Raw genomic sequence first — 27,116 nt, forward strand, 5'->3', positions numbered from 1 at the left:
TGCAGATTCACTTCTTGAATCGGTTTAACTGATGCTGGACATTTGTGATGTTGGCTGAATCAGAAAAGTCTGTCAAGGGTCTGCTTGTGAGAGGCATTTCAGGTATCTGGGGTTTTAAGGTGTTTGCATAAATCCTACTTTTGAGAAGGTGTAATGTTAAGCCAAGGTCAAAGACGATAGTTAGTGAGGTAATTCCTTTTAAATCTTTTTCTTCTAAAATGCAAAAGAGATTACGAATGGAAACGAATTGTTCCAAAAAAACCATTACAATGAGCATGCATTTTACAAGAATGAAGGAATAAAATGGAAAATTGACTTTTTGGAAAGTGCTGTTTTTCCTTTAATGAATCTCATGATGAAATGTAAAAAGACAGCATGTATTTCTACTCTCAGCTGGTTTTCTGACATCCTAATAAGTTTATTAGAAACAAGTGTATACTTACAGATTGTGGTCTGGCAACCATCAAGTCATAAAATTGTTGCTTTGATGCATCAACACCACTTAGCAATGAATGAGAAAGATTTGATATTAATTAGGCAAGGGTTGGATTTCTTAAGTCATCTTTCTTTATTTGTTTGTGCTGTACTTCATCATTTCAGTACTTACCCAGGCATAACCCAAACTCAATAGCAGGACACTGTTCTGCCACACAAATCTTTTCCAGTAAATTGAGCCGTCTGGAGAGAAGTGGAAATCTTTGCCAGGAAATTCAATTGTAGATTAGCTTATTTGTAGCTGGAAAACAATTCCCAACATCAATCAAAAATCCAACCTTTCTAGAAATTAGGCAAACACTTGAACCCATGCCTACCAGTAACATCATGCAGATGAATCTGTCAGTCTTTTCCCATATAAAGAGATTTATTTATCTAAATAGATTCACTTTTTTGCTGTAATCTGTATTTACAGATTTTGGGGACATTGCGACTACAGTAGTTGCTCTTGGCACGGTTTATGAGTAAAGTATTCAGGCATCCGTTTTTGTGCTATTTTGAAATACTTTAGGCTTGGATACCAGTTAAGACTTTGCAGTGAGTGACCTGTCATAAAAACAACAAATTCTGGATTAAAATTTTTGTGAGATAAATATATAGCCTTGTATGAAAATACCATATGAAAATTAAATGCAAAATTAAATTTTTTTTACAAGACTACATTTAGTAAAAAAGTGACGGTTTTTAGAGGCCGGGCCTTACAAAAACGAGTCCAGAAGCCTTACTAGCGTATTTATAATTATATTGTAAAGTCTAGTTCCTACATTATTTTCTATTTTTTTAAAAGTTACACAATGCACCTTAAATGCAATGTTTTAAAGCCAATGCAACGTTTCCCCTTTAGAAAAGTATGAGAGGACTGAAACTAATTAGGCAAAAACATATTCAAACTAAAACAAAGTGCTAAATTTCCAAATATACAAGCAGACCTTTACATAGCCTGAATCCTAACATCATAAAGTCTCTCTTGTCTATTGACAAAAAGTTTTTATACTTGCCTGGTCACATTAATTTAAATAGGGTGGATCAGCTTTCTACGTGTTTACATATCAATGTTGTCATGTGGAAAGAATAAAGAATAGTTTCTGTTTTAATTGCAGAATGACTTTACTGTTGTGCTTAAACCCAAGCTTACTTTCCACCAAACCTATTCATATACAGGATGAAAATGGCATCTGCCAAACCTTCTTCAGTCTTTTACTTGTTTCCTTCAGGCTATAATTCCAATATTGCATATTTCTATCATTTTTTAGTCTTGCTTTGTTTCTCATTTTACTTTTGAATCAAGGCAGTGCCTTTGTTTTGAATTAATGAATATTTTGCCTTTAGCTGCCTGACTTATTGGCTGTGGATGTGTAAAGAGTACTGTCTACTACTGACACAGATGTTAAAAAGCTTTTCTAATAATTTTTGGTTCAAAGCAGATTAATTTTTTATTAGGATCCGGCTATTAAATCTTGGAATGTCCCAGAGGGTTCCGGATCTTCTTTCAGCTTTTGTTTGTCTTTATAATGTAAAGTTTTTTTAAAGGTGCAGTGTGTAAATTTTAGCAGCATCTAGTGGTGAGGTTGTGAATTGCAACCGACATCTCAGTCCACTGCTCACGCCTCACTTTTAAAACACACAGTGAAGCTACTGTAGCCACCACTGGACAAACATGTCATCATCGGAGACAACTTATTAAAAAATTTTGTCCGTTAAGGGCTTCTGTAGAAACATGGCGGCCCAAAATGGCTTTCAAGTAAGGGGACTCTCGGTGTATGTAGATAAAAACGTCTCATTCTAAGGTAATAAACACATAACGGTTCATTATAAAAGGACTTTATACACCCCTGTTAACATAGTTTTGTATATTATTTTGCATTTCTGTCAAAAGATCCTTCTAAAAATTACACACTGCACCTTTAAAAAAGTTTAAGAAGGTAAAAAAAATTTGTTTGACATTTTTAATTGGATTTTTTTTTACTTTGATGACAACATAATGAATGTTTTTTTCATATTACGGTAGTTCCTCTGTATGTTGGGATACCTTATAGCAATGGTTCACAAACCAAATTAAGATAGTAGTCAACTTACCAATGGATTACTTATACTTGACTATGCATTTTTTATGTGGAATAGAAGAATGAAATATATTATGTAAAAAAGATATATCTTCTATCATCTTTGATAATTACCATAATACTTCTTAAAGCTCACGTAACACACACTGTTTCTGCATTTCAGATGTTAATCTGGAGTACCTATAGAGTAGTATGACATCCTTTATATCTCTGAAGAGTCTTTAGTTTAATCAGATTTATAAAAGAAAGATTAGCTTTACCGAATCTTTCCGATAACGTACGAAAAAATGAAGAAGGAGGAGTTACTACCAAGGGAGGAGCGAGTACGAGTCATGCAACACTATACAACACTGTTTTAACTTATGATTCACTACATGTTCGTGTCATTTATATAATATGCACGTGACTATTTCCAACATAAGACAGAAGTCTTACTTACCGCGTGCAACTCGTCATGACCCGGTTGGGAAAATCCACTGCATCAAACACACACGCAAAACTCCGCTGTTACCCCGGATAATAAACTATATCCATTGTTTCCATAAGGCTGGATGTCTTCTCCTTACATCCAAAAACACACTTCTTCATTCGTGCCATTGTTGACTTTTGAAATTAAACAAAGCTGAGTGGCGTGATAAGCTGTTAGCAGCCCTAGCGTCTCCTGCTGATTGACGGGTGGGCGGGGTTTTCGGGGGGAAGTTTTCCGGTGGAAGCCCATATAAAGAAGTGATGCGTATCGAAAACCCCTGAAACGTCAGTTAGAACTATAATCGAAAAAAACTTGCCGAAACTTGTACGAACCCTGGCAAAGTGCGTTCGGCACAGAAATACTCTGAAACACGTCCAACTGCTGTTTTGACACTTTGCCTATGTTTAGCATGAGGAAACAACTCTATAACTGTGTTAATAAGTCAGAATGCTTGAAATACCATTAAACCCCCCCTTTAATACACACCACAAATGAAAATGTTATAAATAAAGTGTAATTGTCTTGTCTGACATCATGCACTGTTTGCGAAGAATGTAGTTCATTGGTGAATAGAGCTTATCTTTCGTGAACCTTATTACAAAAAGAGAAAAAAAAAACTACCAAACAAAACATAAAGAGCATGCCGGTGCTTCTTGCTGGCTTGGTTACAACAACCTAGGAATGAGTTTTGTGAAAAGCTTTGATCAAGATTTTTCCAAACGTCTTCTGCTGATGGAAAGATGGCATGCCACTAAGGTGAAAGTCTGTGACAAATTCATTTGTCTGTGAATCTGAGCTTGCTAATGAAGTATATGAGGAGCTCAGATGCAAAAGCTGCTAAACGCCACCTCTGTCAAAAATGAGATAATGACCTAATTACCTCAGCACATATTATTTTCATCAAATACTTTTGCTTCAAACACGATTTTTAGGTGCATGGAAGGTGAATATGATTAATAAAGGCACGCAAAACGACCTTGGATCACATTTAAACTTGGGTCCCTTGTTAGTACTTGGACGGGAATACAACCCCAATGTCACATGGATCACAGTGCCCCCTAATGTGTCCTTCAGTTTCTTCATTTTTACATTCTTTTGTTCATATTTGCAGTGTTTCTAGTTGAATCTTTAGTGATTTTGCAACTTTTTACTATGTCTTGTCCAAAGAAGTGATTTTCTTAAGTGGAGGTTTTGCCAAAAAAGCTTGCATGCAAATTTGCCAAAAAAGCTTGCATGCACTTTTTGCATGCAGTCAAATACAGATGAAATGACTTAAGTCACATTTGTGAAAATAACTGACTAATAACCTTTTCGTTGCCATTAAAGTAGAATTACTGAACCTAAACTGATAAAAAAATGCTCACAAGCATTAGCATCTGAAGTCTTCATCATGGAACGGAATCATTTCCTAAGATCTATTTTTTCCGTAAAAGGTAAATTCAATAAAAAGGTGGTGCATGTTTCAATTAAACAAGGTTTAAGATTAATTTGTTTTAAAAGTCCTCTTTATGTTACACTGTGAGTATTAGCCTCAAAAATAAACTTTCATACTTTAAAGTCGCTATGAAATGGAAGCAGTGATTGTCTTATTTTCCCCGTGGTGAAGTATATCTGAGTGAAACGGCTTCTAAAATGATAAAGGTAGGGCTGGACTTGAATTCGTCCATCGAGAATTGATTGGATCGTTTAAGTTGGGTCATGTTGGCAATTGCTAATCACTACAATTATTTCCCGAACCCCGCCCACCTGCCATACCATATGACCGGAAGCAAAGAGAGATTGTTTTGAGGAAGGAAGGAGATATGCATTTTTATACAACAGTTCTTTCTGGTTCCTGAATCTGATTGGCTAAGAGGCGTGCGATATTCTACTGATAATGGCACAGTAACCGCTTCACCGTTTTGTATCATTCCGCCACCTGCTGGTAATTTTAGTATTAGTTATACAGGCTCATCTCTGACTGGAAAAACTGCATGCACACACAGACGGCACGCGCTGTTTTTAAACACTCTCTGTGTGTCTCATTAGTTCACTAGCTCGTGAATCAGTGTGTGAATCCCAATCGGAAGTGATTATTCCGTCAAAGATCAGCTCTCTTGGATGTTACAATAAACTTAATGGGAGTAATGTCTTATCACATCGTGTGGATGATTAACACTTGGAAAGAGGAATGTAAACAATATTTTTTTCTGGAGCGATCTCTCTCATCAGAACGCGAAAACAAAGTGGAACTGCAGGTAAGCACTACAGCTGTTAAATGTGGACATTGATAATTTATTTTATCGTGACGTGACTATTAAAACACGTTATGAGATATCACCACTGATATAATTTATAAGCAGCATGCAAAAAACATCTCTCTGACACTTATAAAAAAACTGTTTTATATAGTACTGACAAGAACAAAGTATAATACCAAGCGAGTGCTCGTATCGCGTTAAGATTAAATGGGAAAGCAATAGTAACATTATATAAGTATAGTTTTATTAACTTTTACCTCGCACCAAAACAATAACAACACAAAAGACACTAAATATGAATAAGAAACCAAGTAATAGTTTCATTATGACACCAAATACTGCTGGTTTGATCTCATTTTTGATCATCAAACACAGACAGGGACAACATCATAGCCAGGGAATCCCTGTCAGAGATGTAGCCCAGAGAGGGCGGTGGTCAGCGGGTCGAGTGAACACTGACGTCTGCTCATGCTCTGGTTCTCATACGCACCGAATCTTACTAAGCAAACGTTCAAACAGGCGCTATCTTTACTAATCGACTGCGGATTTAAATATAATACATATATATTCTCGACTGAACTAATCCTAAAACTACACTTTGTGACCAAGAAACGGTAATATAAAGAAACGCCTATCCGTCCATTGAGTTATTATGAGATTCAAAGCAGCCGAAAGTGTTTCCTGTCATTCTGGCCGCCCTCAAATCCGTGGCGGAAGAAAGTAGTTCCCAAACAAAGAGGCTTTTAAAATAACTCCGTTGTTGTTTTCTAGTTTTCTTTTTTCAAACGTCTGCCGTCGAACTGTTGTATAAAAGCAATATCGCTCTCTGAGTCGTGTGATATAACTCTATATGATCATATCACACTCCTACTCGAGCGATATTGCTTAATTAAATAATGAAGCTCACAGAAAAACAAATGAAAGTTTTTTTATTTCAATTTCATTTTGATTTTAACTCATTTCCCGCCATTGATGAGTTATCTCGTCAATTAAGAGAAAACATTTGCATGAAAAAATGTGTTCCCTTTTTTTATAATCTGTAATACCGCGATTATCCACTAAATGAACCATATGGCGCTCTCACCAAATTTATAAAAAAAACTGAAGCATTTTTTTTTTTAATTAATTTTACACTCTGTGCATGTTTTAATAATCGTTCTGAATCTGATCTCTAACAAAAATGCAATTATTTCAACCTTTTGCTCAAAATTGTGTATTTTTTGAAGAAAAGTTATTTGTGGAAAGTCATTTATGAAAAACATACCACAATTTTACAAAACAAATTACAGTTTTTAATTTCAATTTCATTTTGATTTTAACTCATTCCCCGCCAATTAAGAGAAAACATTTGCATAAAAAATTGTTCTTTTTTATAATCTGTAATACCGTGACTATCCACTAAATGAACTAGATGGCGCTCTTACCAAATTTATAAAAAAAAACTGAAGCTATTTTTTTTTATTAATTTTACACTCTGTGCATGTTTTAATAATCGTTCTGAATCTGATCTCTAACAAAAATGCAATTATTTCAACCTTTTGCTCAAAATTGTGTATTTTTGAAGAAAAATACCCATATTTAAGAGTTTATAAACAGAGGGAAAAAATTAAGATAGGATGGAACGTTTTGTTTTTGTTTGTTTATTGTTTGTTTGAAAGCAGAGGATCTGTTTTTTCATTTGATATATTTGTATGTTTATATACTTTTAGAAGAAGGCATTTTATGAAATTTATGTGAAAATGACAAAAATGCTGGGGGCAACATTTCAAAAAAGGCTGGAGTTAATAATATATTACTTTAATATTTTGATGTCAGCTTTGGCATATAAAGTACTGTATCAAAAATATTTACTTTTAAATTATAGTGATCAATTAAAATAATCTTTAATACAACAAAAAAATCAGGAATGAGGAATTGAATATGAATTTTGGGTCGGTTGACATAATTTGCAGCATAGCTTAGTCAAATGCATTAAACCACTGAGATCTCAATGGTTATAAAGACAAAAGTTTAGCTCATTTTACACTTCATACATCATTAATGATGTCTCAGAATCTCAAACTACCCTGAAATAAAATCTCGCCTTACAGCAGATACACGGACAATTCACTGACTTCAAAGTCATGAGTGGGAGAATCTGTTGGCTTGTGGTTTAAAGACCCGGTCAAGAGCCCAAGCAAATACTTCTGAAGTTTTGCCTCCACTATTTTGTTAAACTCCCAACTAGATGGATTGCTGAATAAAGCGATCCATTTGCAGCTATTGGAAGCCACCTGAGCACAGGAAGTACGGCCGAAGACTCGACTTGGAAAGTACTGTGCACGTTAATGGATGACGCACTTAGTTCACCCATCAGGAGATGATCTCTTAGATTCAACCTCCTGCTGTATTTTGGTCATGAGTGCCGTGCTGACGTAATTCCCTTCCAAGCTGAGGTGTTCGAGAGGACACTTTCCCCGAGAACTCAGAGCCTCCAGAAGATACTTTCCTCCAATGTCGCCAAACCCATTATCGTCCAACTCCACCTTCTTCAGAGCCTCATTAGATTTCAGTGATTCGGCAAACAGCTTGACGCCGTCGTCTCCAAGGTTGCTTTCATCCAATATGATGTGTGTGAGTTCAGCGTTCGTTTTTAGGCTTTCAAACAAGGCCATCCAAGCCTCCATGTCTGAGCACGATGTTTGTGCCAGGCCCAGATACTGAAGCTTGGAGTGATATCTCATGAAAGTGGCCAGCACCCTCAGGCCATCGCTTCCGAGCCCATTTCCACCTAAATCTAACTCTTTGATCGCAAAGCTCACCGCAGAGAAGTCGAGCCGTTCGGAGTTTCCATGCAGCATTACTGTTGAATCTTGAAGTTCAGCCAATCCACTAAGAAGGTTTTGCACTCCAAGATCACCAAGCTGGTTTCCAAATAATCTAAAGATAAATGCATCATTGTTCATAGTGATTAATAGTGGCTTTCAAGTGTTTATTTATTTATCCCAAGCATGAAACTTACAGTAGTTCTTTGATGTGTGGTTTGGCCCTCAGGAGGTCCAGTAAAACATGAACGCCAGGTGGTCCGATGTGGTTCAGGTTCAGGTTAATGACCGTGACCTCCGACGGGCTTCTCTTGAGTGCTGCTGCCAGGCCCTCGAGCAGATCATCTGTCAGTCCAGTGTTTCTCAGGATCAGTTGCTCCACCTCATCAGAATTGTTCAGCACTTCCGTAATGGCATCCATCTGAAGTAAAGACGGCAGATCTTCTGATCATGCTTAAAATGGATAGGTCCTCAAGCCATCCTTGATATATATGATTATCTTTTAAACGGACACAATTGGAGTTATATTAAAAAATGTGTGGGCTGTTTCAAGTTTTATAAAGGTAGTAAATGGTGCCTCTGATTTGAAGCTAAAAAAAGTCCATCCATCATTCCCAGAAGTAATCCGCACGGTTTCATGGGGTTACTAAAAGCCTTCTGAGGGCAGTTGATGCGATTTTGTAAGAAAAAATATCTTTACAAATAAAATATCTAGCTTTCGGTACTGAAAGACGCACATTCACAACAGAGTGCATTTCCAGAGTATGAAGTAGGACATAGTTAACAAGACATAGTGGCTTCTTGCCCTCAAAAGGCCTTTATTAACCCACTGAAGATGTGTGGATTAATTCAGTGAAGGTCAGGACGGATGGACTTTTTGGGGCTTCAAATCTAAACCACAATTTCCTAGCATTATAAAGTTTGTATGCATTATGGAAAGTCTAGGAAACTTTAAAAAAAATGTTTTAAATAGTAAGCACAGTTGGATTGATGTAGTGTGACCATTTTTTCTTTTAGTATGAAATCATGGCTTCCTTTCCTAAACCGTGCAGAACAGAAGCAGAGCTTGACAACAGAGGGCTTTTGATTTATTACAACCACATCTGGTACCTGTCGCATTGGAAAATCCATTGATTTAAAAGGTTAGTAAATGGTATATTTTTAACAGTTAAGCTCACCTGTTTTTGTAAGTCTTGTTCTGTCTCGTTTTCAGTGCCTTCATAAAAAAAGATTTTTTGAATGACTACAATGACTGTAAATCAAATTTTACATAAAATCACACTCTTAAAAATGCTGCTTTGTAAAAAAGATTGGTTGGTTCAACTTAAAGTAAAAATATCACAAAAAATATAAGTCGACACAACAATTTGTACACACCTAGTTGCCTTAAAATTTTGAGTTAATTCAACTTAAAAATATTAGTTGATTCAGAAAAGTTAACTTACTTTTTTACAGTGTGGGTCGTTTAGACTAGGGGTGGCCCGATATTACCGAATTAGTCTGGTATTGGCGAAAATGGACGGACCTAATTTTGTAGAAGTCTGGGAGTACAATCGATCCGATACCAACACGGACCTTGTCATGGCAACTTTGCGTAAAGTGCTGAGCAACATTAATTTGTCAAAAAGTGAATTGTCCAAAGTTACACCTTAAATTTCATTTACATTTTTTTGTGCTGACTAACTAAAATGTTGCTACTAGTCTGTTTGAAACATTTAATTAAAAATGAAGCAGCAGTATTGCACAATTTTTCATTGAGTCTTGAAATTTGTCATTTGTTGCACAGTAAAACGTATTGTAGCTCTTTTTAAGCACGATGCTTTTTGTAGGACTAACAAATGTGTTATTTGCAGCTTAATTGATTAAAAGTGCGATCGAGATGGTATTGGATCGATATCGACAGATACTCAAGGTTGTGATATCGACATCAGTATCAGACATGAAAAAGTGGTATCGACCCAGCCCTAGTTTCAACCAATGGTTCAGTAAAATTTAGACACAGGCAATTGTTGCTTTAAATTAACCTAGAAAATGTCCATATCTGATCTACGGAGCCTCTAAGGGGACATGGAGCAAAAATTATATAAAGTTTAGTTTCGTGTGGGCAAGAGAAAGTATTGCGTTCTCACGTGAAACTATCGCGTGCTCATGTGAAACTACCGCGTTTAGTTTTGCGTGCTCACGTGAAACCTTCCCGTGCTCACGTGGAACCTTCCCGTGCTCACGTGGAACCTTCGCGTGCTCACGTGGAACCTTCGCGTGCTCACGTTGAACCTTCGTGTGCTGAACCTTCGCGTGCTCACGTGCAACCTTCGCGTGCTCACGTGGAACCTTCGCGTGCTCACGTGGAACCTTCGCGTGCTCACGTGGAACTTTCGCGTGCTCACGTGGAACCTTCGCGTGCTCACGTGGAACCTTCGCGTGCTCTCGTGAACTTTCGCGTGCTCTCGTGAACTTTTGCGTGCTCTCGTGAACTTTTGCGTGCACACGTGGAACTTTCGCGTGCTCTCGTGAACTTTCGCGTGCTCACGTGGAACTTTCGCGTGCTCACGTGGAGCTTTCGCGTGCTCACGTGGAACTTTCGCGTGCTCACGTGGAACTTTCGCGTGCTCACGTGAGACTTTCGCGTGCTCACGTGAGACTTTCGCGTGCTCACGTGGAACTTTCGCGTGCTCACGTGAAACTTTCGCTTTCACATGCAGGCGCGATAGTTTCACGTGTGCATGCGATAGTTTCACATGAGCGCGCAAAACTAAACTTGTTTTTTTTGCTCCAATGTCACCTTAGGGGCTCGGTACTGACCCAACCCAGCATAGGTTATTTTAAATTTAATGTATGGATTTGTCCATATTTTATCCAATTAAAACAACACAGCATTATTTTAGAGTGGACTTTGTTTTATGTGTCTTAAAGGAACAAACCCAGCTATTTGGTAAATGTTTATATCTACCCAGCATTGGTAAAATTATCAGCCAAAGCGCTGGGTTCTTCCCTTTTTAACCCAAGGTTGGGTTGAAAATAACCTTGCATTTTTTAAGAGTGCAAAGAGATGTTTTTGCACATCTCAGTTGTGCAAACCTTGCTTGTTATTTATTTTAGGGGCCTTTTGTCTTGCATGGGGGTCAGCGGTGTCACTTTCATCACTAAGCTCCACCTCTGATGCCGAGCCAATAGCACAGGGTCCTGATCTTAGCTGATTTTTAATTCGGTTCCTCTCGATCTCTAGAAGATAATAGAAAATGCACACCATTTATTTTTTTCACATGCAATATCTCAACCACACACAAATTTGGCTTCCCTTACGTTCTCTTTCAACAAATATGTCTGCTTATTTATACTTGACCCTATTTATCTAGTACACTATGACACATTTGTAATGGAAATCTTGAGTAAATGTTCTGGAGTAAAAATACATTTACAACTTATGGCCTTATCTCAGGAGAAATTACTTTTTGCCATAACCTTTATGGTAAAAAGATTGACTCCGTTTAAATCAGGCTAAAAGACCCAGGAGGAAACCCTGTCTGTCAGCAATGAGCCACAGCTCTTCACTTACTGTTTGCTTTGAACCACCTCTGTTGGTCTAGGCCTGACTCCAGACCAGTGCTCATTTCAACACATTCTTCATAGAAGTCCCTCAGTCTTCCCTCGTTTCTGCTTTTTCCATTCGATGTCAGAGGATCTGTCGGTTTTTTCGCATTGTGCTTATTCGGAGTTTTTACTTCCTGCAATGAATCTTGAGAAACACAACAGTCCTGTCGTTGTTGTTCGGGAAATAACACACAGCCTGGTGATTTACAGTGAAGCTTTTGGCAGGAAAAGATTCACACTCACCTGGCACGTTCGTTTTATTTTCGGCTATGAAATTATCTTTGCCCTCTATGTGTTTGGTTGCTGATGTTTGCAGCTGTTGTTTGGTAGTGCCGACTTGAAATTTATTCGCTTCTTTCATTGTTTTTGAACCTTCCTCCAATTCTTTGTCATCCGTTCGCTGACGTCCTTTATGCCGTTTGCGTTGCCGTTTTTCTTTCACACTGCCATTTAGATCTTCACTGTCTGTTGACAAAACGCCTCCATCCTTAGGCGGCTTTCTGGTTTTCTGCACAGATCTTTTCATTCCAAGGGGCATAAATAAAGGGGATGAACAGGACTCCGCACCTGCACCAAAAATGTGATTATCGTGAGGCCAGAATGAGATTTCGAAAACAATGTGCCCTGTTCATTTTGCAGGTCATTACTTTAAATAATCCAGACAGAAACGTCTAATTGAAATAGATTTAACCCCAACCTTCATTAGAATTGATGTCTCGCCGAAAGGTTGGAGCTGGACTATTGATCGCTGAAATGCCAATACCGTGCCTTGAATTCACACATCTGTAAACGGAGAAAATGCACTTTTATGTACAGCCTCCGCAGATATTTTAGTTTAAATCTTTATATCTCACTTGTAGCAGGGTTTTCCTCCGTTCAGACGGGTCAATCTGAAGCAGCCCCCTCGGCCCTGCTGAAAGCCCGGGCCGTATCGATACTCGCAACACGAACTGATCCTGGCTGCCATCATCCCATTCACAAAGATGGAAGCGCTGAAGGGGTAACCCAGATGTCTTTGAGATGTAAACTGAAATTGCTCTGTTGGGCAGAATGAAAACGGTGAATGTTTTACACAGTGGGCAGTAAAAGGTATTTGGACCTGTAAATAAATGCTGCCAGATCTTTTCTCAAAATAAACTTTTCTTAGCTAATTTTTAGTGGATGTACAGTGTGCAAGTGTCCTGGCAGTGTTTATAAATTTACAGTATATTTATGTATTTTACACACGCTTTTATGCAAAGTGACAGTGCATTTAAAGGAACAGTATGTAAGAAATGAATATCAATTAATCATAAAATGGCCCTGATATGTCACTAGACGTAAAGAAATCATTTTCATTTCAAATACTTATATCACTGACAACAGCGGTCCAGCCAGGATATTGTCATTTAAAAAGTGGAGTTGCAGGCCTCAAGTGATGTTTATGTTGTCATTTTGTGTATTGGCCACCAGTTGTGTGATTGCAGTACCAGTTTTAGCCACAAGTTTTGTGATTGCAGTACCAGTTTTGGCCACAATCCTACATACTGTTCCTTTAAGCTATACATTTCATCAGAAAAACTGTGAATCGAACACAAGTTATAGTTCATCCAGCCTGATCTCATTCGTATGAATTCGTACAAAGTAAATCGTACAAAAACATACGATTCTCTAAAAAAAAAACTAAAGAAACCCTGTCCCTAACCCCAACGTCACAGGGGCAAAAGCAAATTTGGGCGTACAAATTCATAGAAATTAGCCACCTCGTAAAATACGAATTGCCATGAGATAGTGTCAGTTCATCACATTCACTATCTTCCACTAAATAAAAAAAAAAACGAAACTTCAATTCATTTTTGTCTTAAATGTGAGCGATATAAGTAGTTATATGGGACCACTATCTGTCAAAATTTGATTGATTTATGACCCCCTTTGACAGGGGGCGGGACTATCAATCAAAAGCTGTACAATCTGTCTAGTTTCTGGACTGTCGTATATCAAGGGCTTTAGACAGCGAGTATCCTGTGCGTGTTTTACGATGTGTCAATCAGCTCGTTGTTTTCCTGTGTGTGTGTTTTATGTCAAGCCTATGCTGTCATGTTTATTGCTGTCAAAAAATAAAGTTTATAGTTTTAGACTGCGTAGTTTCACAAGCGGTCCTGTGCTGTCAGCGATCTCTCTCTCTCTCTCTCTCTCTCTCGCACCCACTGCGCGTCTCGCCCCAGCGCGTCTCACAGCGATGTGTGTTGTTGAATCTAAAGTTTTGCAACATCAAAAGTTTCTTTAAAGTCGTGCAAGAATCAAATATATATATATATATATATATATATATATATATATATATATTAGATGTATCTGGTTAAACTTAAAGCCGATATTTTCTATCGAACTATTTTCTTTAGTTTCTGATCAGACACAATGTTTCTGATGCTGATATTATATCAGTGTGTTTGTGTGGGGGTCGTGTGATGTAATCTTTGAAAGTTTATGACCGAACCTTTATTGGGGAGCGACAAGAGATCTCCGGGATCAGTTTGGATGGAGCAGTGCTGGTATACTCAAACCTGGTGGTACGTATATGTGTTTTACTGGGGTCATTCCAACATATTGTGTGATTATTTAAAAACTAAAAATTCGATCTCTGGCCTTGCAGCGAAATTGTGTAAACTGGTGTTAACTATTCCTGGTAAATCGCTGAGAAGAGTGGAATGAACAAAAAAAGACTGATCAAACAGGCCGGCACCCCGGAACCTCCCGCTGCGCAGGACAAAGAGACGCCGAGTGACTCGTGCCGACCGGTGTGTATTTATTTAATCCTGTTACAGGTGTTTTAAACAAGATGTTTTATTTTAATATTTTCTAATATCAGATGTTATCTGTTAACAGTTTGGATATCGACGGCAAAGTTTGGATATCGTTGCAAGATCTAGAGCGGATCTCCACGGTACGCTTATACTGCATTAGAAAAAGTTTTAAACAAATATGGCTTATTTAGATATTTTTATAATAATATGTTTTATCTGTTTACAGTTTAGGATACAGACCACAACGCTTTGGACGTGTCTTTAAAAAAGAGAAAAATCAGAGACTTTATGGACTTGACTTCGAACACTTTAAACATTTTGTGACATATTGGATTTAAAACATTTCGGATACTGGATACCTGTGTTGATTTGTCCACAGAGCTGGTCGCTTTTTAAAATCACATGGGTAAGTGACTATTATAAATTGTTTTACTGTGGTTTTAAACTTGTGTTCTTAATACATTGTTTTATTTTTCATCGTTTATATAATCCGTTTTTATACTCATTTGTAGAGTTTTTTCGCTGTTTTATATATTTTGTTTGTTTTTGATATTTTGTTTTTATATTTTTTGGTTTAGTTTTATTGTGTTTACGTTGTTTGATTATTTGAATATTTTGGGTTTTCACTGTGATTCTGAATATTGTGGTAGAAATGGCCCAAAAACATTATTCCGACTCTGGTTGTGACCAGGCGAATAAAATTATAAGGCGCAATGAATCCGCGTTTGATATAATTGATACCAATTGGGGATGCAAATACTAATAGAAACTGTCAGAGCCATGAATGGAAATCAAAGTAATGTAGACGGATTCGCAGACTTGATAAGTATGGTCGATCCTCGTTCACAGCCCCCTCCAGAGCCGAGTATGGTCTTAGATCCTGATGTTTTAAATACGCATCAGGTTTTTGAGATTCCAGAAGATGGTTTTATAAATCAACAGATTGAACCTGGAACTTCAGATACTGCTTTTATCAATAATCAAATTGAACCACAGGTTCCAGGTTCTGATCTAAACGATCAGCAGGTTCTCGATGGGGCATCCGAGAATTTACATGTTCAACACGGTGGTGAGGGGTCGGACGACCCCCATCATAATTCTGAAATGGCTGATATGGGTCTAACCCCCGACGATGTTGAGAGGCTTGTGAGAGACGGAGGTGAATTTAATGGCTACACCATCGTTCCTCGTACAAGATTTAACAGTCTGGAAATACTTAGGAGTTTAAATCTGAGGTCAATAGCTTCTACAGATATGGCCTCGTACGTTCTATTTCTGGATGGTGTTCTGAATGAAATAGTCTCAATATCTAGAATATTTGCGGGCGATGGGGGAGTAATACATGTATTATTAAGTGGAGAAACTTTAACATCCGACGTAAATGCGTTGCTTACCGTCTCCGGGGCATATGGATGCGACAGATCCAGCTGCCGGAAATAGAGGTCTAACAAAGAGAGCTGCCTTTACAGAGTCCAGCAATATCGTTGAGCTATTAGGACCCATTCACAGCGATATATTCTTTCAAGAAAAATTGTTGCTTAACGGAGTAGATGTTAAAATCCGTATGACTAGGGCCAAAGATGAGTTTTGTTTGATGAGAAACGATAATGTAAACTACAGAATAAACATTGTTTCAGCATCTCTGTTTGTTAAAAAAGTATCAGTGTCACCAGCTGTGAGGCTGGGCCACGCTCAGGCTCTGTTATCAGCAACAGCAAAATACCCTATCGACAGAGTGTGTTTGAAAAACTTCTCCATACCCGCTGGTTCCCGCGTATGTAACCAAGAAAACTTATTTTTAGGAACCCTACCCAAATCCATCGTTCTGGCGATGGTTGATAATGACGCCTTTACAGGCGCTTATAATAAAAACCCATTTGCATTTAAAAACTACGATCTGGAATTCTTAGCGGTCTATACAGACGGTGTTCAGACACCTTCAAAGCCTCTCCAGCCTGACTTTGGCAGCGGTTCTGCTGTAAGGGAGTTTTACCAACTAGCATTGGCTTCGGGAAAACATTTGAAAAATCAAGCTCTGTCTATCGATAGAGAGGCCTTTCTGCACGGATATACACTCTACGCGTTCAACCTCACACCAGATGAAGAATGCGGGCGTCACGTGTCACTAGTCAAATCCGGCAATATCAGATTAGAACTTCGTTTTAGGCAGCCTCTCCAAAATACGATAACGCTGATAGTGTATGCGATTTATGATTCAATTCTGGAAATATCTAATCGTCGGCAGGTTATGATTGATTACTATTAATCATGAACACCTTGCAACTAACGAGCCTGATGGATAAAATTTCATGCAACACACATTTCCTAGGAGTGGTGCCGTGTGACCATTTACCAGTTGATCCTTTAAGAACATTGCCGGCCATGGTCATAATCAACACCCACCCGTCCGGACTCCCCGGGGAACACTGGTTAGCTATTTACATAAACAAATACGGTGTGGGTTGTTTTTTTGACAGTTTTGGCAACAGACCGGATCATTACCGTTTTCCCCATCAAATCAATGACTTTTTAAATCTCAATTCTGTAACGATGCAATACTCTGCCAAGCAAGTACAAGACTTCTCAGCAGATACCTGTGGTCAGCATTGTGTTTTTTTCCTGTATCATATGTGCATGGATCGTGAATATGAAAATGTTTTAAAAAAGTATACAGATGATCTGATTAAAAATGATAATATGGTATCGTGTTTTGTGAAAAAACTAAAACCCTCTGATTGTTATAAAAATGTGTTTAAATGTGTTCAGTGTGTGCAAACGGGTGACATGTTTGTGTAATGTTTTTGTTTAATCAATAAAAACACTATTAGTCAAGACAAGATTCTTCAGAATTTTTTTTATTTATGAATACAACCATTCAACAACAACAACAACAACAACAACAACAATGTAAAACATTAGAAACGTAACCATTTGTTATAATCTAGTTTGGGTGATTTAAACAGGGGTTCATCCGGCAGAATAACAGATGCCCGAGCCCGAGATCGGCGTTTTTTACTTTTTCCATAATGAGCCGACACACCAGGTGATGTCCCCGATTTAAAAGACTGAACAGCCTGTCTAACGGCATGGTTTGGTAGTATAGAATAAGGCAAATTCAACAACGAGATCGCCTCTAAAAACTCTGACCAACCTACAGGTCTGTGTTCGTCTCTGATCTTATGCGATGCGGTAACGCTTTTCACCAAATCAAACAAATGGGACCCATGTATAGGACTTCCCCTAAACACAAATTCCCCTGAACCTGTCCATGAAGTTACATCTTTAGCTTTAGACATTTTATCTAAAATGTACCTGATGTTTTTTAAACTTTTTTGCGGTGCGTTGTTTAACACATCAGCCACAACATCGTCTGCGGCATTATCCTTAACATCCAAAGTAGTTTGTTCCTTATCTGTGTGATCAGATGGGGGAAGGCTTAATGTTAAAGTGTTGACTTCCCGGTCTCTGTGTTTGGCGATTGTTAAAAATCTCTGTAAGGCGTTCGAGTACAGCTTTGCCTTTTCATAAGCGTCCAAATCATTTCTGTGTAAAATATTTCGTATAGATTCATCCATATCGCTCTCGACGCTCTGTTGAATAGACTCGCGAGGCGATTCGGTCTTTAGTTTATCCAGCTGGTGCTGCGGTACTAGATACATTTTCTCCGTAAATTCCATGCTCTGGTTTTATCTAGAGGCAATCAGGCTGGTAATAAAAGGGATAGCGACGCTTAGGAGGGGTAGAAGGAAACCCCCCTGCTGGTTTATCAAACGTCTCTTTCTTCCGACACTAATCTTCTTGTCCGCAACGATTTTTAACTCACGTTTCTTCTTTTTCAATTTTTGGTACTGTACATGTTTTAAGGGTATATGTCCGTGTAATAAATTAAGAGCTAGTTCGCACAATGCCACGACGAGATCATCCGTAGCAGATTGTAGAATAACGCGTCTCTGTTTGGGTGTTGATTTTAATAGAAGTTTTAAAAGAGGGAGGTTTCTACAAAGTCTATCAGACATTTTCACGTTCTCTGTTTTCTTTTCCGGACGTACACCACTGGATACGGTGAAAGCAAATCTGTTCTGAGACGATACAGCTCCGGTGTTTTGGCTTTATAGTCAATCATAAGATAACCAAAAGGCTGACTGGTGGCGTCTTTGTAAGCCTCCATAAAATATTTTGTTTCTCCGGGGTACATCTGTCTGGCTAGAACCATGACCTGATTTGTGTCTCTGGGGTTTTTAAAAAGAATTAGATAATTTGTGTTCAAAGCTATTGTCCTGCTCGACTTTCCCTGGCAAAATAAATTCTGTACAATATAAATAACGCTCAAGTTTCTGTGGTGTACATACTGAGTGAATGCCTTTTCCACTTCGATGTTTCCAGAAGCATCACGCATGACATCGTCTAGAATTAGCAGAGATGTTTTATTAACAGGAAACAAATGATCGTCATTCAGAGTCTGCGGTATCCCTTCAATGAATTTAATTTTGTACATTTTTGATATTTCTTCATACATTTTTTGCCAACATTCATATATAATTACAATATTCTCAATCTTTTCAGAAATCAAATTTACAGCATTTTCCAACAACATCTTAACAAAGATTGATTTCCCACTGTTGGATGGTCCTGCTACAATTAAAGAGAAGGGATGCTGTAGCCTAAAGTCATGGCCTTTAGCATCCCGTACACCTTTATGCCCAAAAACGTTATCAAAATCCATACGGAAACGTTGTCAATTCTTTTTTGTTTATTACTCGCTTGTTGTATACGAGCTTAAACTTCTTCACAACTGTTTTGTTGTGGAGCGTGAGGTGTCTTTTATTCCTCACAATGCTGTCAGCAGAGGCTAGCACGTGTCTGTCAGGATCACCCTCATTAACATAATCACGGACAAGATCAACCAGTGTGTCTAATGTGATAATTTGGGAGTTTGTATAATTTTGCACAATGCCTTTGGCCTTTAGGACCGTGCGCCCCTTTGCGGTGCGGTAGGCGTATGTTTTTGGCCCGCACGACACAAACTCGACCGCAAAATCATCATCCCCAATTTCATCAGTCAAATTACCTAGATACGGCCCCAACGGAGGATCCCAGTCGCCGTCTTTAGACGTGAAAATCACGCTGTCTGTATCGCTGTAAAGCACACGCTCATTGAGCCTGTCCATAAGATCATACAATTCTAGACGCGCGTGGGCTGTAGTAAAGGCGCCGAGAAATATGTTTATGTCACGCGTGCGCGCGCCTTTGCCGTCCGGATGGATCCATTGCACTAGAGCTACCTTGTCTGACACAAACGAAAAGTGTTTAATCTCGTACGCCATGCCAAAAATGTATCTCGTAAACTCTTCCGGATCTGAGAGCAACACAGTGTTGGGGAGATTTTCTCGCATAGAAAAACGACCCCACAAACTGTTTAGCAACAACTTATTGATAGAACGCCTCGCGGGGTTAAGGCTTATCTTATCAGGATTCATTTGTATCCCCTCTTTCTCAAAGTAATCAGCAATGTATGCCTGTTTGTCCTGATCTGTCACTACGTGTGCGGGGTACCCGCTGGCCTCTTGCTTGTATTGTAAAAATGTTTTGACATATTCACAAAACAAGGTCTCTGAGGATTGGGGAAAATGCCACACTTCGTCCACTTTTGTCACGACGTAACCCTTCTCGATAGCCTTTAACAGCTCGAGACTGACCCAACACCCTGAAAGCATTCGCTTCTCATCTGTGTGATCGCAGGGGGTAGACTGATTCTGCTCCTCACAGCAGGTTGCGCAGAGAGGGAAGTTCAGTTTATTATTGGCCCTGTATGGGAGCACGGGGTGCAACAGTTTTCTTGGGGGTAGCACTGATGCTTTGATAAGCCCGTAATAATTTTCAAGGGGTTCAAAATCCTTTAAAATTATCTGGGGATGTCCTATCGGGTAACACTTCTTGGCCTGACAGAAGGGATACAGACTTGTAAAATCAACATATCTGATTTTCTCACCTTCAGCGGCTTTATGATAGAGTTTGTACGCGTTAGTACGACCGCCAAATAGAGCGTCGCGGGGTTTCAGTCTCTCGGGGTGCGTGTAAGTGGCCATAAAGGCGATTACGTCAGGATCAGTCCGCTTAGCAGCGTTCCATTCACACTCCCACATCACCTCGACATTCAACCCATACGCCTTCTCCAAAACCTCCATTTTGGCCTCATGCTGTCTTCTGTGTACAGCGTGCGTCAATTTTGTCACAGGATGAATGTCATATTCTTTAAATTTGCAAGAGTGACTGTGCCACAAACACCCTAAATATTCTAAAATATGAATTTTACCATCCTTTTGGAACGCACCATCGACATGGTAGGACCCGAACGACATCTCGCCACGATTTAACGCATGCTGGACATCGACGCCTCGTGAATGGCTGACATATTCAAGCCATTCGATGGAGGCGTTTGAATAGGCTTTGTTTTTAGTCAGGTAGGCGCCGTTGTGCGTCAACGCTAGTGTGTCTCTCTCCAGATAATGGGTCTTGTACACTGCCATGCAGCACGATGCCAGAGTTGTGTATCTGAAGGGGTCAAGTGCTGTGCATTGTATAAACTCATCACGATATTTCATGCATGCCTCTCTCAACAAAACAACATCGTTCTTGCCGTAAAGAGCCAGCTCTTTTTTAAAGTCAAAGACTTCACCCTCGACGGTCTTGTACCATTCATCAAACTGTTCCCTCTCCTTCTCTGACATTGTGTCATATCCGTACATTTTTTTGTCCGGATATGGACCTATGTAGTTTTCATTCTCCACCCGGTTAAAGTGATGTGGAAAATAGCCCTTTTCTGCACAGGTCAGATTCATGGCAGATGCAGTTTTGGCTAGACGCATTGGGAGGAATGAGAAGCTATCGAGAAATCTTTGCTTGTAGCTTTCGTCAAACATTAATATCAAACGACATCCTTGCATCGTGATTTTAAGAGTGAGCCCCACCTTTGTGAAATATTCCAAAAGTATAAAATTGTCAAAGCCAGAAGCGTTGTGGGCTATCCATGTGTAGTTGGTGTACCTAGGGTGTCTGAATCTCTGTACGAGTTGTGCGACGCAGTCGGGTCCCTCTGCTGTGAATTCTTCACCCGCAAAAGCGACGGCGCAAACAAAGTCCGCAACATGCCCACCACCCTCGCAACGAGTCTCGAAATCATAGAAGATATATTTCTCACTGGGTTTCTCGAGCCTTAAGGGCTGAATAAAACATTGATGATCCCCATCGGGTATCATCTCCATGCCACAATGCAGGCACTTCTCCGGCATGCATTTGTGCGGTTTTGGTTTATCACCGCTAATGTAATAGCATCGATTACATGTCGGACAGTATTTGGTCACGTCACACTGGGCAAACTGCTGACTCAGTGCTGGTTTTTTATGCATCTCATAACAGTATTCTGATTTGCAGTACCTCAAACAATCACCACAGTGTATCGTCTTCGCGGGGTGTTTGTAGCAGTCGGGGGCGTTGCATATGTCACATGCGTAAATGCATCTATGATTCCTTTTATTTGAAAAGCCGTTGTAGCAATAGTCGCAGACGTATTTACACCCGATAAAACCCCTCAAATTTTTTATCATGAAATAATGACTATCGGACAGATAGAGAAACACCGTCTTGTAGGGGGGCTTATCTTTGGTCATGTATTTTTCCAAAGCACCCGTGCTTGATCTGTGGAAAACTACAATTTTGATGTTTAACAATCTCTCAAACAATGCGACGTCATTAAAGCGTATCATGTCTTGGATTGAAAATCCAGCGGCATTTTGAATGGAAGCGGCTATGGGCACTAATTCAGGGTCTGTTTTTTGGGGATTCAAAAAGTGTGCCAGACAAAGTGCAAAGCATAGCTTGTCAGACATATTAGCGGGGGAAAAAAGATTCATTCTATTTCTTTTTATAACCTCGTTGTGTGCTAGATCACGGAATTTTCTGCGAGCGCCGCCGTTTTTGCTTCTGACAATAGACACCTTTAACATTAGATTGTCATCAACGCACACGTCTGCGTTGCTCTGCATGATATTTTCAAGCTGATCTGTGAACGCGGAGACGCTATAATCGTTGGCGGCGGTAAGCAACGCATTTACGTCGGATGTTAAAGTTTCTCCACTTAATAATACATGTATTACTCCCCCATCGCCCGCAAATATTCTAGATATTGAGACTATTTCATTCAGAACACCATCCAGAAATAGAACGTACGAGGCCATATCTGTAGAAGCTATTGACCTCAGATTTAAACTCCTAAGTATTTCCAGACTGTTAAATCTTGTACGAGGAACGATGGTGTAGCCATTAAATTCACCTCCGTCTCTCACAAGCCTCTCAACATCGTCGGGGGTTAGACCCATATCAGCCATTTCAGAATTATGATGGGGGTCGTCCGACCCCTCACCACCGTGTTGAACATGTAAATTCTCGGATGCCCCATCGAGAACCTGCTGATCGCCCAGATCAGAACCCGGAACCCGTGGTTCAATTTGATTATTGATAAAAGCAGTATCTGAAGTTCCAGGTTCAATCTGTTGATTTATAAAACCATCTTCTGGAATCTCAAAAACCTGATGCGTATTTAAAACATCAGGATCTAAGACCAAACTCGGCTCTGGAGGGGGCTGTGAACGAGGATCGACCATACTTATCAAGTCTGCGAATCCGTCTACATTACTTTGATTTCCATTCATGGCTCTGACAGTTTCTATTAGTATTTGCATCCCCAATTGGTAATCAATTATATCAAACGCGGATTCATTGCGCCTTATAATTTTATTCGCCTGGTCACAGCCAGAGTCGGAATAACGTTTTTGGGCCATTTCTACCACAATATTCAGAATCACAGTGAAAACCCAAAATATTCAAATAATCAAACAACGTAAACACAATAAAACTAAACCAAAAATATAAAAACAAGATATCAAAAACAAACAAAATATATAAAACAGCGAAAAAACTCTACAAATGAGTATAAAAACGGATTATATAAACGATGAAAAATAAAACAAATAGGTATTTAGAACATAAGTTTAAAACAACAGCAAAACAATTTATAATAGTCACTTACCCATGTGATTTTAAAAAGCGACCAGCTCTGTGGACAAATCAACACAGGTATCCAGTATCCGAAATGTTTTAAATCCAATATGTCACAAAATGTTTAAAGTGTTCGAAGTCAAGTCCATAAAGTCTCTGATTTTTCTCTTTTTTAAAGACACGTCCAAAGCGTTGTGGTCTGTATCCTAAACTGTAAACAGATAAAACATATTATTATAAAAATATCTAAATAAGCCATATTTGTTTAAAACTTTTTCTAATGCAGTATAAGCGTACCGTGGAGATCCGCTCTAGATCTTGCAACGATATCCAAACTTTGCCGTCGATATCCAAACTGTTAACAGATAACATCTGATATTAGAAAATATTAAAATAAAACATCTTGTTTAAAACACCTGTAACAGGATTAAATAAATACACACCGGTCGGCACGAGTCACTCGGCGTCTCTTTGTCCTACGCAGCGGGAGGTTCCAAGGTACCGGCCTGTTTGATCAGTCTTTTTTTGTTCATTCCACTCTTCTCAGCGATTTACCAGGAATAGTTAACACCAGTTTAGACAATTTCGCTGCAAGGCCAGAGATCGAATTTTTAGTTTTTAAATAATCACACAATATGTTGGAATGACCCCAGTAAAACACATATACGTACCACCAGGTTTGAGTATACCAGCACTGCTCCATCCAAACTGATCCCGGAGATCTCTTGTCGCTCCCCAATAAAGGTTCGGTCATAAACTTTCAAAGATTACATCACACGACCCCCACACAAACACACTGATATAATATCAGCATCAGAAACATTGTGTCTGATCAGAAACTAAAGAAAATAGTTCGATAGAAAATATCGGCTTTAAGTTTAACCAGATACATCTAATATATATATATATATATATATATATATATATATATATATATATTTGATTCTTGCACGACTTTAAAGAAACTTTTGATGTTGCAAAACTTTAGATTCAACAACACACATCGCTGTGAGACGCGCTGGGGCGAGACGCGCAGTGGGTGCGAGAGAGAGAGAGAGAGAGAGAGAGATCGCTGACAGCACAGGACCGCTTGTGAAACTACGCAGTCTAAAACTATAAACTTTATTTTTTGACAGCAATAAACATGACAGCATAGGCTTGACATAAAACACACACACAGGAAAACAACGAGCTGATTGACACATCGTAAAACACGCACAGGATACTCGCTGTCTAAAGCCCTTGATATACGACAGTCCAGAAACTAGACAGATTGTACAGCTTTTGATTGATAGTCCCGCCCCCTGTCAAAGGGGGTCATAAATCAATCAAATTTTGACAGATAGTGGTCCCATATAACTACTGATATATGCAGTGTTTTACCATTCGAAACCTAGGAGACCTCCTTAAGTGATATTCTTCCTCAAGATGATTGTTTTAGGTAAATGACACATATTTTCGTCTAATTATATTATTACACTGTTTTATTATTCATATTTTGGTTTGTTGATTTTTTTAATACTAATTATTTTAAAATAAATAACATTTAGTATTTAGTACTAAAGAGTTTGGTTCCAAAACGCGATAAACGGCATTTTTTTTTTTAAACGAGTTACCGCAAAAATCAGTATTGTATCAGGTTAGTACTAAAAAGAAAATTCTTAATTTTACGCAAAATCCAATATCCACCATGTTATTATGTTATCTTTTCTCCCTTTTTCCCAAAACGCGATAAACGCCAGTCTTCCTTCTCTGCAGAATGCAATAAATCCACTCAACAAATCACAGCGCACCTCAACGTAAACAACAATGGCAGCACTTTGAATACACACAGAATCCTAGTTTTTCTCATCTACTTTATACTGCGTGATCAACAAACAAACAAAAGCTAAATAATATTTTGATGGCATTGATAAACCTGTGGTGTTTTTTGTGGCGGGGAAGAAACGTAAGAATCAAAATCTAATAATTTACTTGAGAGGCATTCGGGAGACGGAAAAATGCCGGCTGTTGCCTGTTCTCACACGACAGCATCAAGCTTCTGTCATGCTAACACATTGACCTCAGGTGATCTTACGAAAAACTTTCCATTATTTTACTCGAAGCCAACGAAAATTGAGCAGGACCAAAACATTTTACAGAAAAGTTCAGCGACGACGCAGTATAACAGCAGCAATAACAGTGTTCTTAATATGACAAAGTAAGTGTTTTGATTAATGCCATTAATTTATTTTTAATCAGTGTATCAATAGTCAACTAAATGAATATAACATGGCAAAGATGAATGCACATTTATATATTGATTCAATAGATTTATAACATTTTGAAAAAAAACATAATGCATTTTTTGGAAAAAATAGTCAATTTTTATAATAAATTCATTTTTTATGTGTTATAACCTAAGGCTGCAGTCACACCAAAAGCGTTTATGGCAGTTGCAGGCGCCTTTTTTGAATGATATTCTATGGGCAGGGCGCGTTTGCGCGCTGTTTATGCGCGCCGAGCGCCTTGCGGTTTTCTGCCGCCTGCCGCGCACGCGTTTTTGAAGGAGCGCTGAGAGCGGAGAAGCGCCTGACGTCATTCGCGTCTTCCATTGTCCAATCGAATGAGGGGAGAGGCGGGCCTTACGTTGTGGTGAGGGATGTTTACAGTTGCTTTGAAGAACCGGACTCCACTCGCTCACTCTCTCCTGCGTGTTTGTGCACCTCTCACCCTCAAACAAGGTCAGAGCAAGCGTCCTCTTTTTAAAGTTTCTACTAATATGACAGTTAACAGCAAAAGAGCGCTCACGCTTCAATATTTGATTGACAAGACAGCTGACTCGGTGGTTGCTTAGCAATATGAAAAGCCGCGCCGCACTGCTCTTTTTTAAAAAAGGCAGTGCGTCGCGCCTTGCGTTTGCAAGCGTTTAAAGCGCTTTTGGTGTGACTGCGCCCTAAAGATGCTATGTGAACGTTTGTAACAGAAAATAGTGGTTTTCATCTTGTCACTTTCTTGGTAAAGAAAACACATTTTTACCGAAATTAGTCAAAATGTATTTATTGCGTTTTGGAACCAAACTCGTCATCTATTTTCTTTCCTTCATGAAAGGTAGTTACACTGTAAAAAATGTTGGTTCAACTTAAAAAAGTAAGTTACATGGTTGCTTTAAAATTGTTTGTTTATTAATTTGAGTTACCTTATAATTTAAAGTTGAACAAACTCAAAAACTTTTGAGGCAACCAGGTAACTTACTTTTTTAAGTTGAACCAACAAACCATTTTTTACAGTTCAAACCGAAAAGTGTAAAGCTATTTTAACGCATACATTGCATAAAGATACAATATATGATCCCCAGATTCTTGCTGTGTAAGCTTTTAACAGTAGGCTATATATAGAGTTCGGGAGCTGTACCTCCAGGTTGGACAAATCCTTTAAACACACAGATGTTTTCTCCTCCACAGATCTGCTGAAGTACTTTCATCTCATCTGGAGTGTTTCCAGGAACCCCCTGTCCCAGGTACATCATGGTCACAATAACATTTGACCTTTTCGACTCCTTTTGTGCTTTAAGGTAGCTCTGTAAGCCAAAATTCAGTTAAAAAACTGAACAGACTGTAACAGAGAAACTGTCTTCT

The 27,116-nt window shown here is 38.8% G+C and overlaps 1 protein-coding gene and 3 long non-coding RNA genes across 6 annotated transcripts in view; 2 read left to right on the forward strand and 2 right to left on the reverse strand.

Moving 5' to 3' along the window:
• LOC129441026 (uncharacterized) overlaps window positions 1-27,116 on the forward strand; it is a 48,696-nt gene continuing 21,580 nt past the window's right edge. For both annotated transcript variants that reach the window (XR_012365472.1, XR_012365471.1), the window contains exons 1-4: window positions 1-102; window positions 8,301-8,497; window positions 9,089-9,213; window positions 26,943-26,998. This is a non-coding gene — a long non-coding RNA (uncharacterized lncRNA). The remainder of the gene's footprint in view (window positions 103-8,300; window positions 8,498-9,088; window positions 9,214-26,942; window positions 26,999-27,116) is intronic.
• On the reverse strand, window positions 7,098-27,110 carry LOC129441025 (uncharacterized). The gene is made up of 9 exons (XM_055200710.2): window positions 26,893-27,110; window positions 12,517-12,700; window positions 12,360-12,445; window positions 11,906-12,229; window positions 11,628-11,807; window positions 11,150-11,293; window positions 9,250-9,287; window positions 8,269-8,492; window positions 7,098-8,186 (listed from the first exon to the last, which is right to left on the reverse strand). Exons 1-9 carry the CDS (start codon window positions 27,005-27,007, stop codon window positions 7,613-7,615), a joined length of 1,869 nt encoding a protein of 622 aa, XP_055056685.2. The 5' UTR covers window positions 27,008-27,110; the 3' UTR covers window positions 7,098-7,612.
• Window positions 14,407-14,896, forward strand: LOC141358979 (uncharacterized). Its single transcript, XR_012365575.1, has 3 exons — window positions 14,407-14,439; window positions 14,528-14,585; window positions 14,672-14,896. It is a non-coding gene; the product is annotated as an uncharacterized lncRNA (long non-coding RNA).
• LOC141358843 (uncharacterized) lies at window positions 23,074-24,410 on the reverse strand. Of its 2 annotated transcripts, XR_012365319.1 has the most exons (4): window positions 24,171-24,410; window positions 23,943-24,087; window positions 23,797-23,854; window positions 23,074-23,710 (listed from the first exon to the last, which is right to left on the reverse strand). It is a non-coding gene; the product is annotated as an uncharacterized lncRNA (long non-coding RNA). The 2 variants fall into 2 exon arrangements; XR_012365318.1 differs by having other exon boundaries at window positions 23,943-24,410.

The sequence above is a fragment of the Misgurnus anguillicaudatus genome, chromosome 22 (genome assembly GCF_027580225.2).
Source record: "Misgurnus anguillicaudatus chromosome 22, ASM2758022v2, whole genome shotgun sequence".
NCBI lineage: Eukaryota > Metazoa > Chordata > Actinopteri > Cypriniformes > Cobitidae > Misgurnus > Misgurnus anguillicaudatus.

Coding starts and splice junctions, on each gene's coding strand:
- LOC129441025 (XM_055200710.2), bottom strand. CDS start 27,007: ATGATGTACCTGGGACAGGGGGTTCCTGGAAACACTCCAGATGAGATG. Junction 12,230..12,359: donor AGACATCAATTCTAATGAAG/GTTGGGGTTAAA, acceptor TTTTTGGTGCAG/GTGCGGAGTCCTGTTCATCC. Junction 11,294..11,627: donor GAGGTGGTTCAAAGCAAACA/GTAAGTGAAGAG, acceptor ATTATCTTCTAG/AGATCGAGAGGAACCGAATT.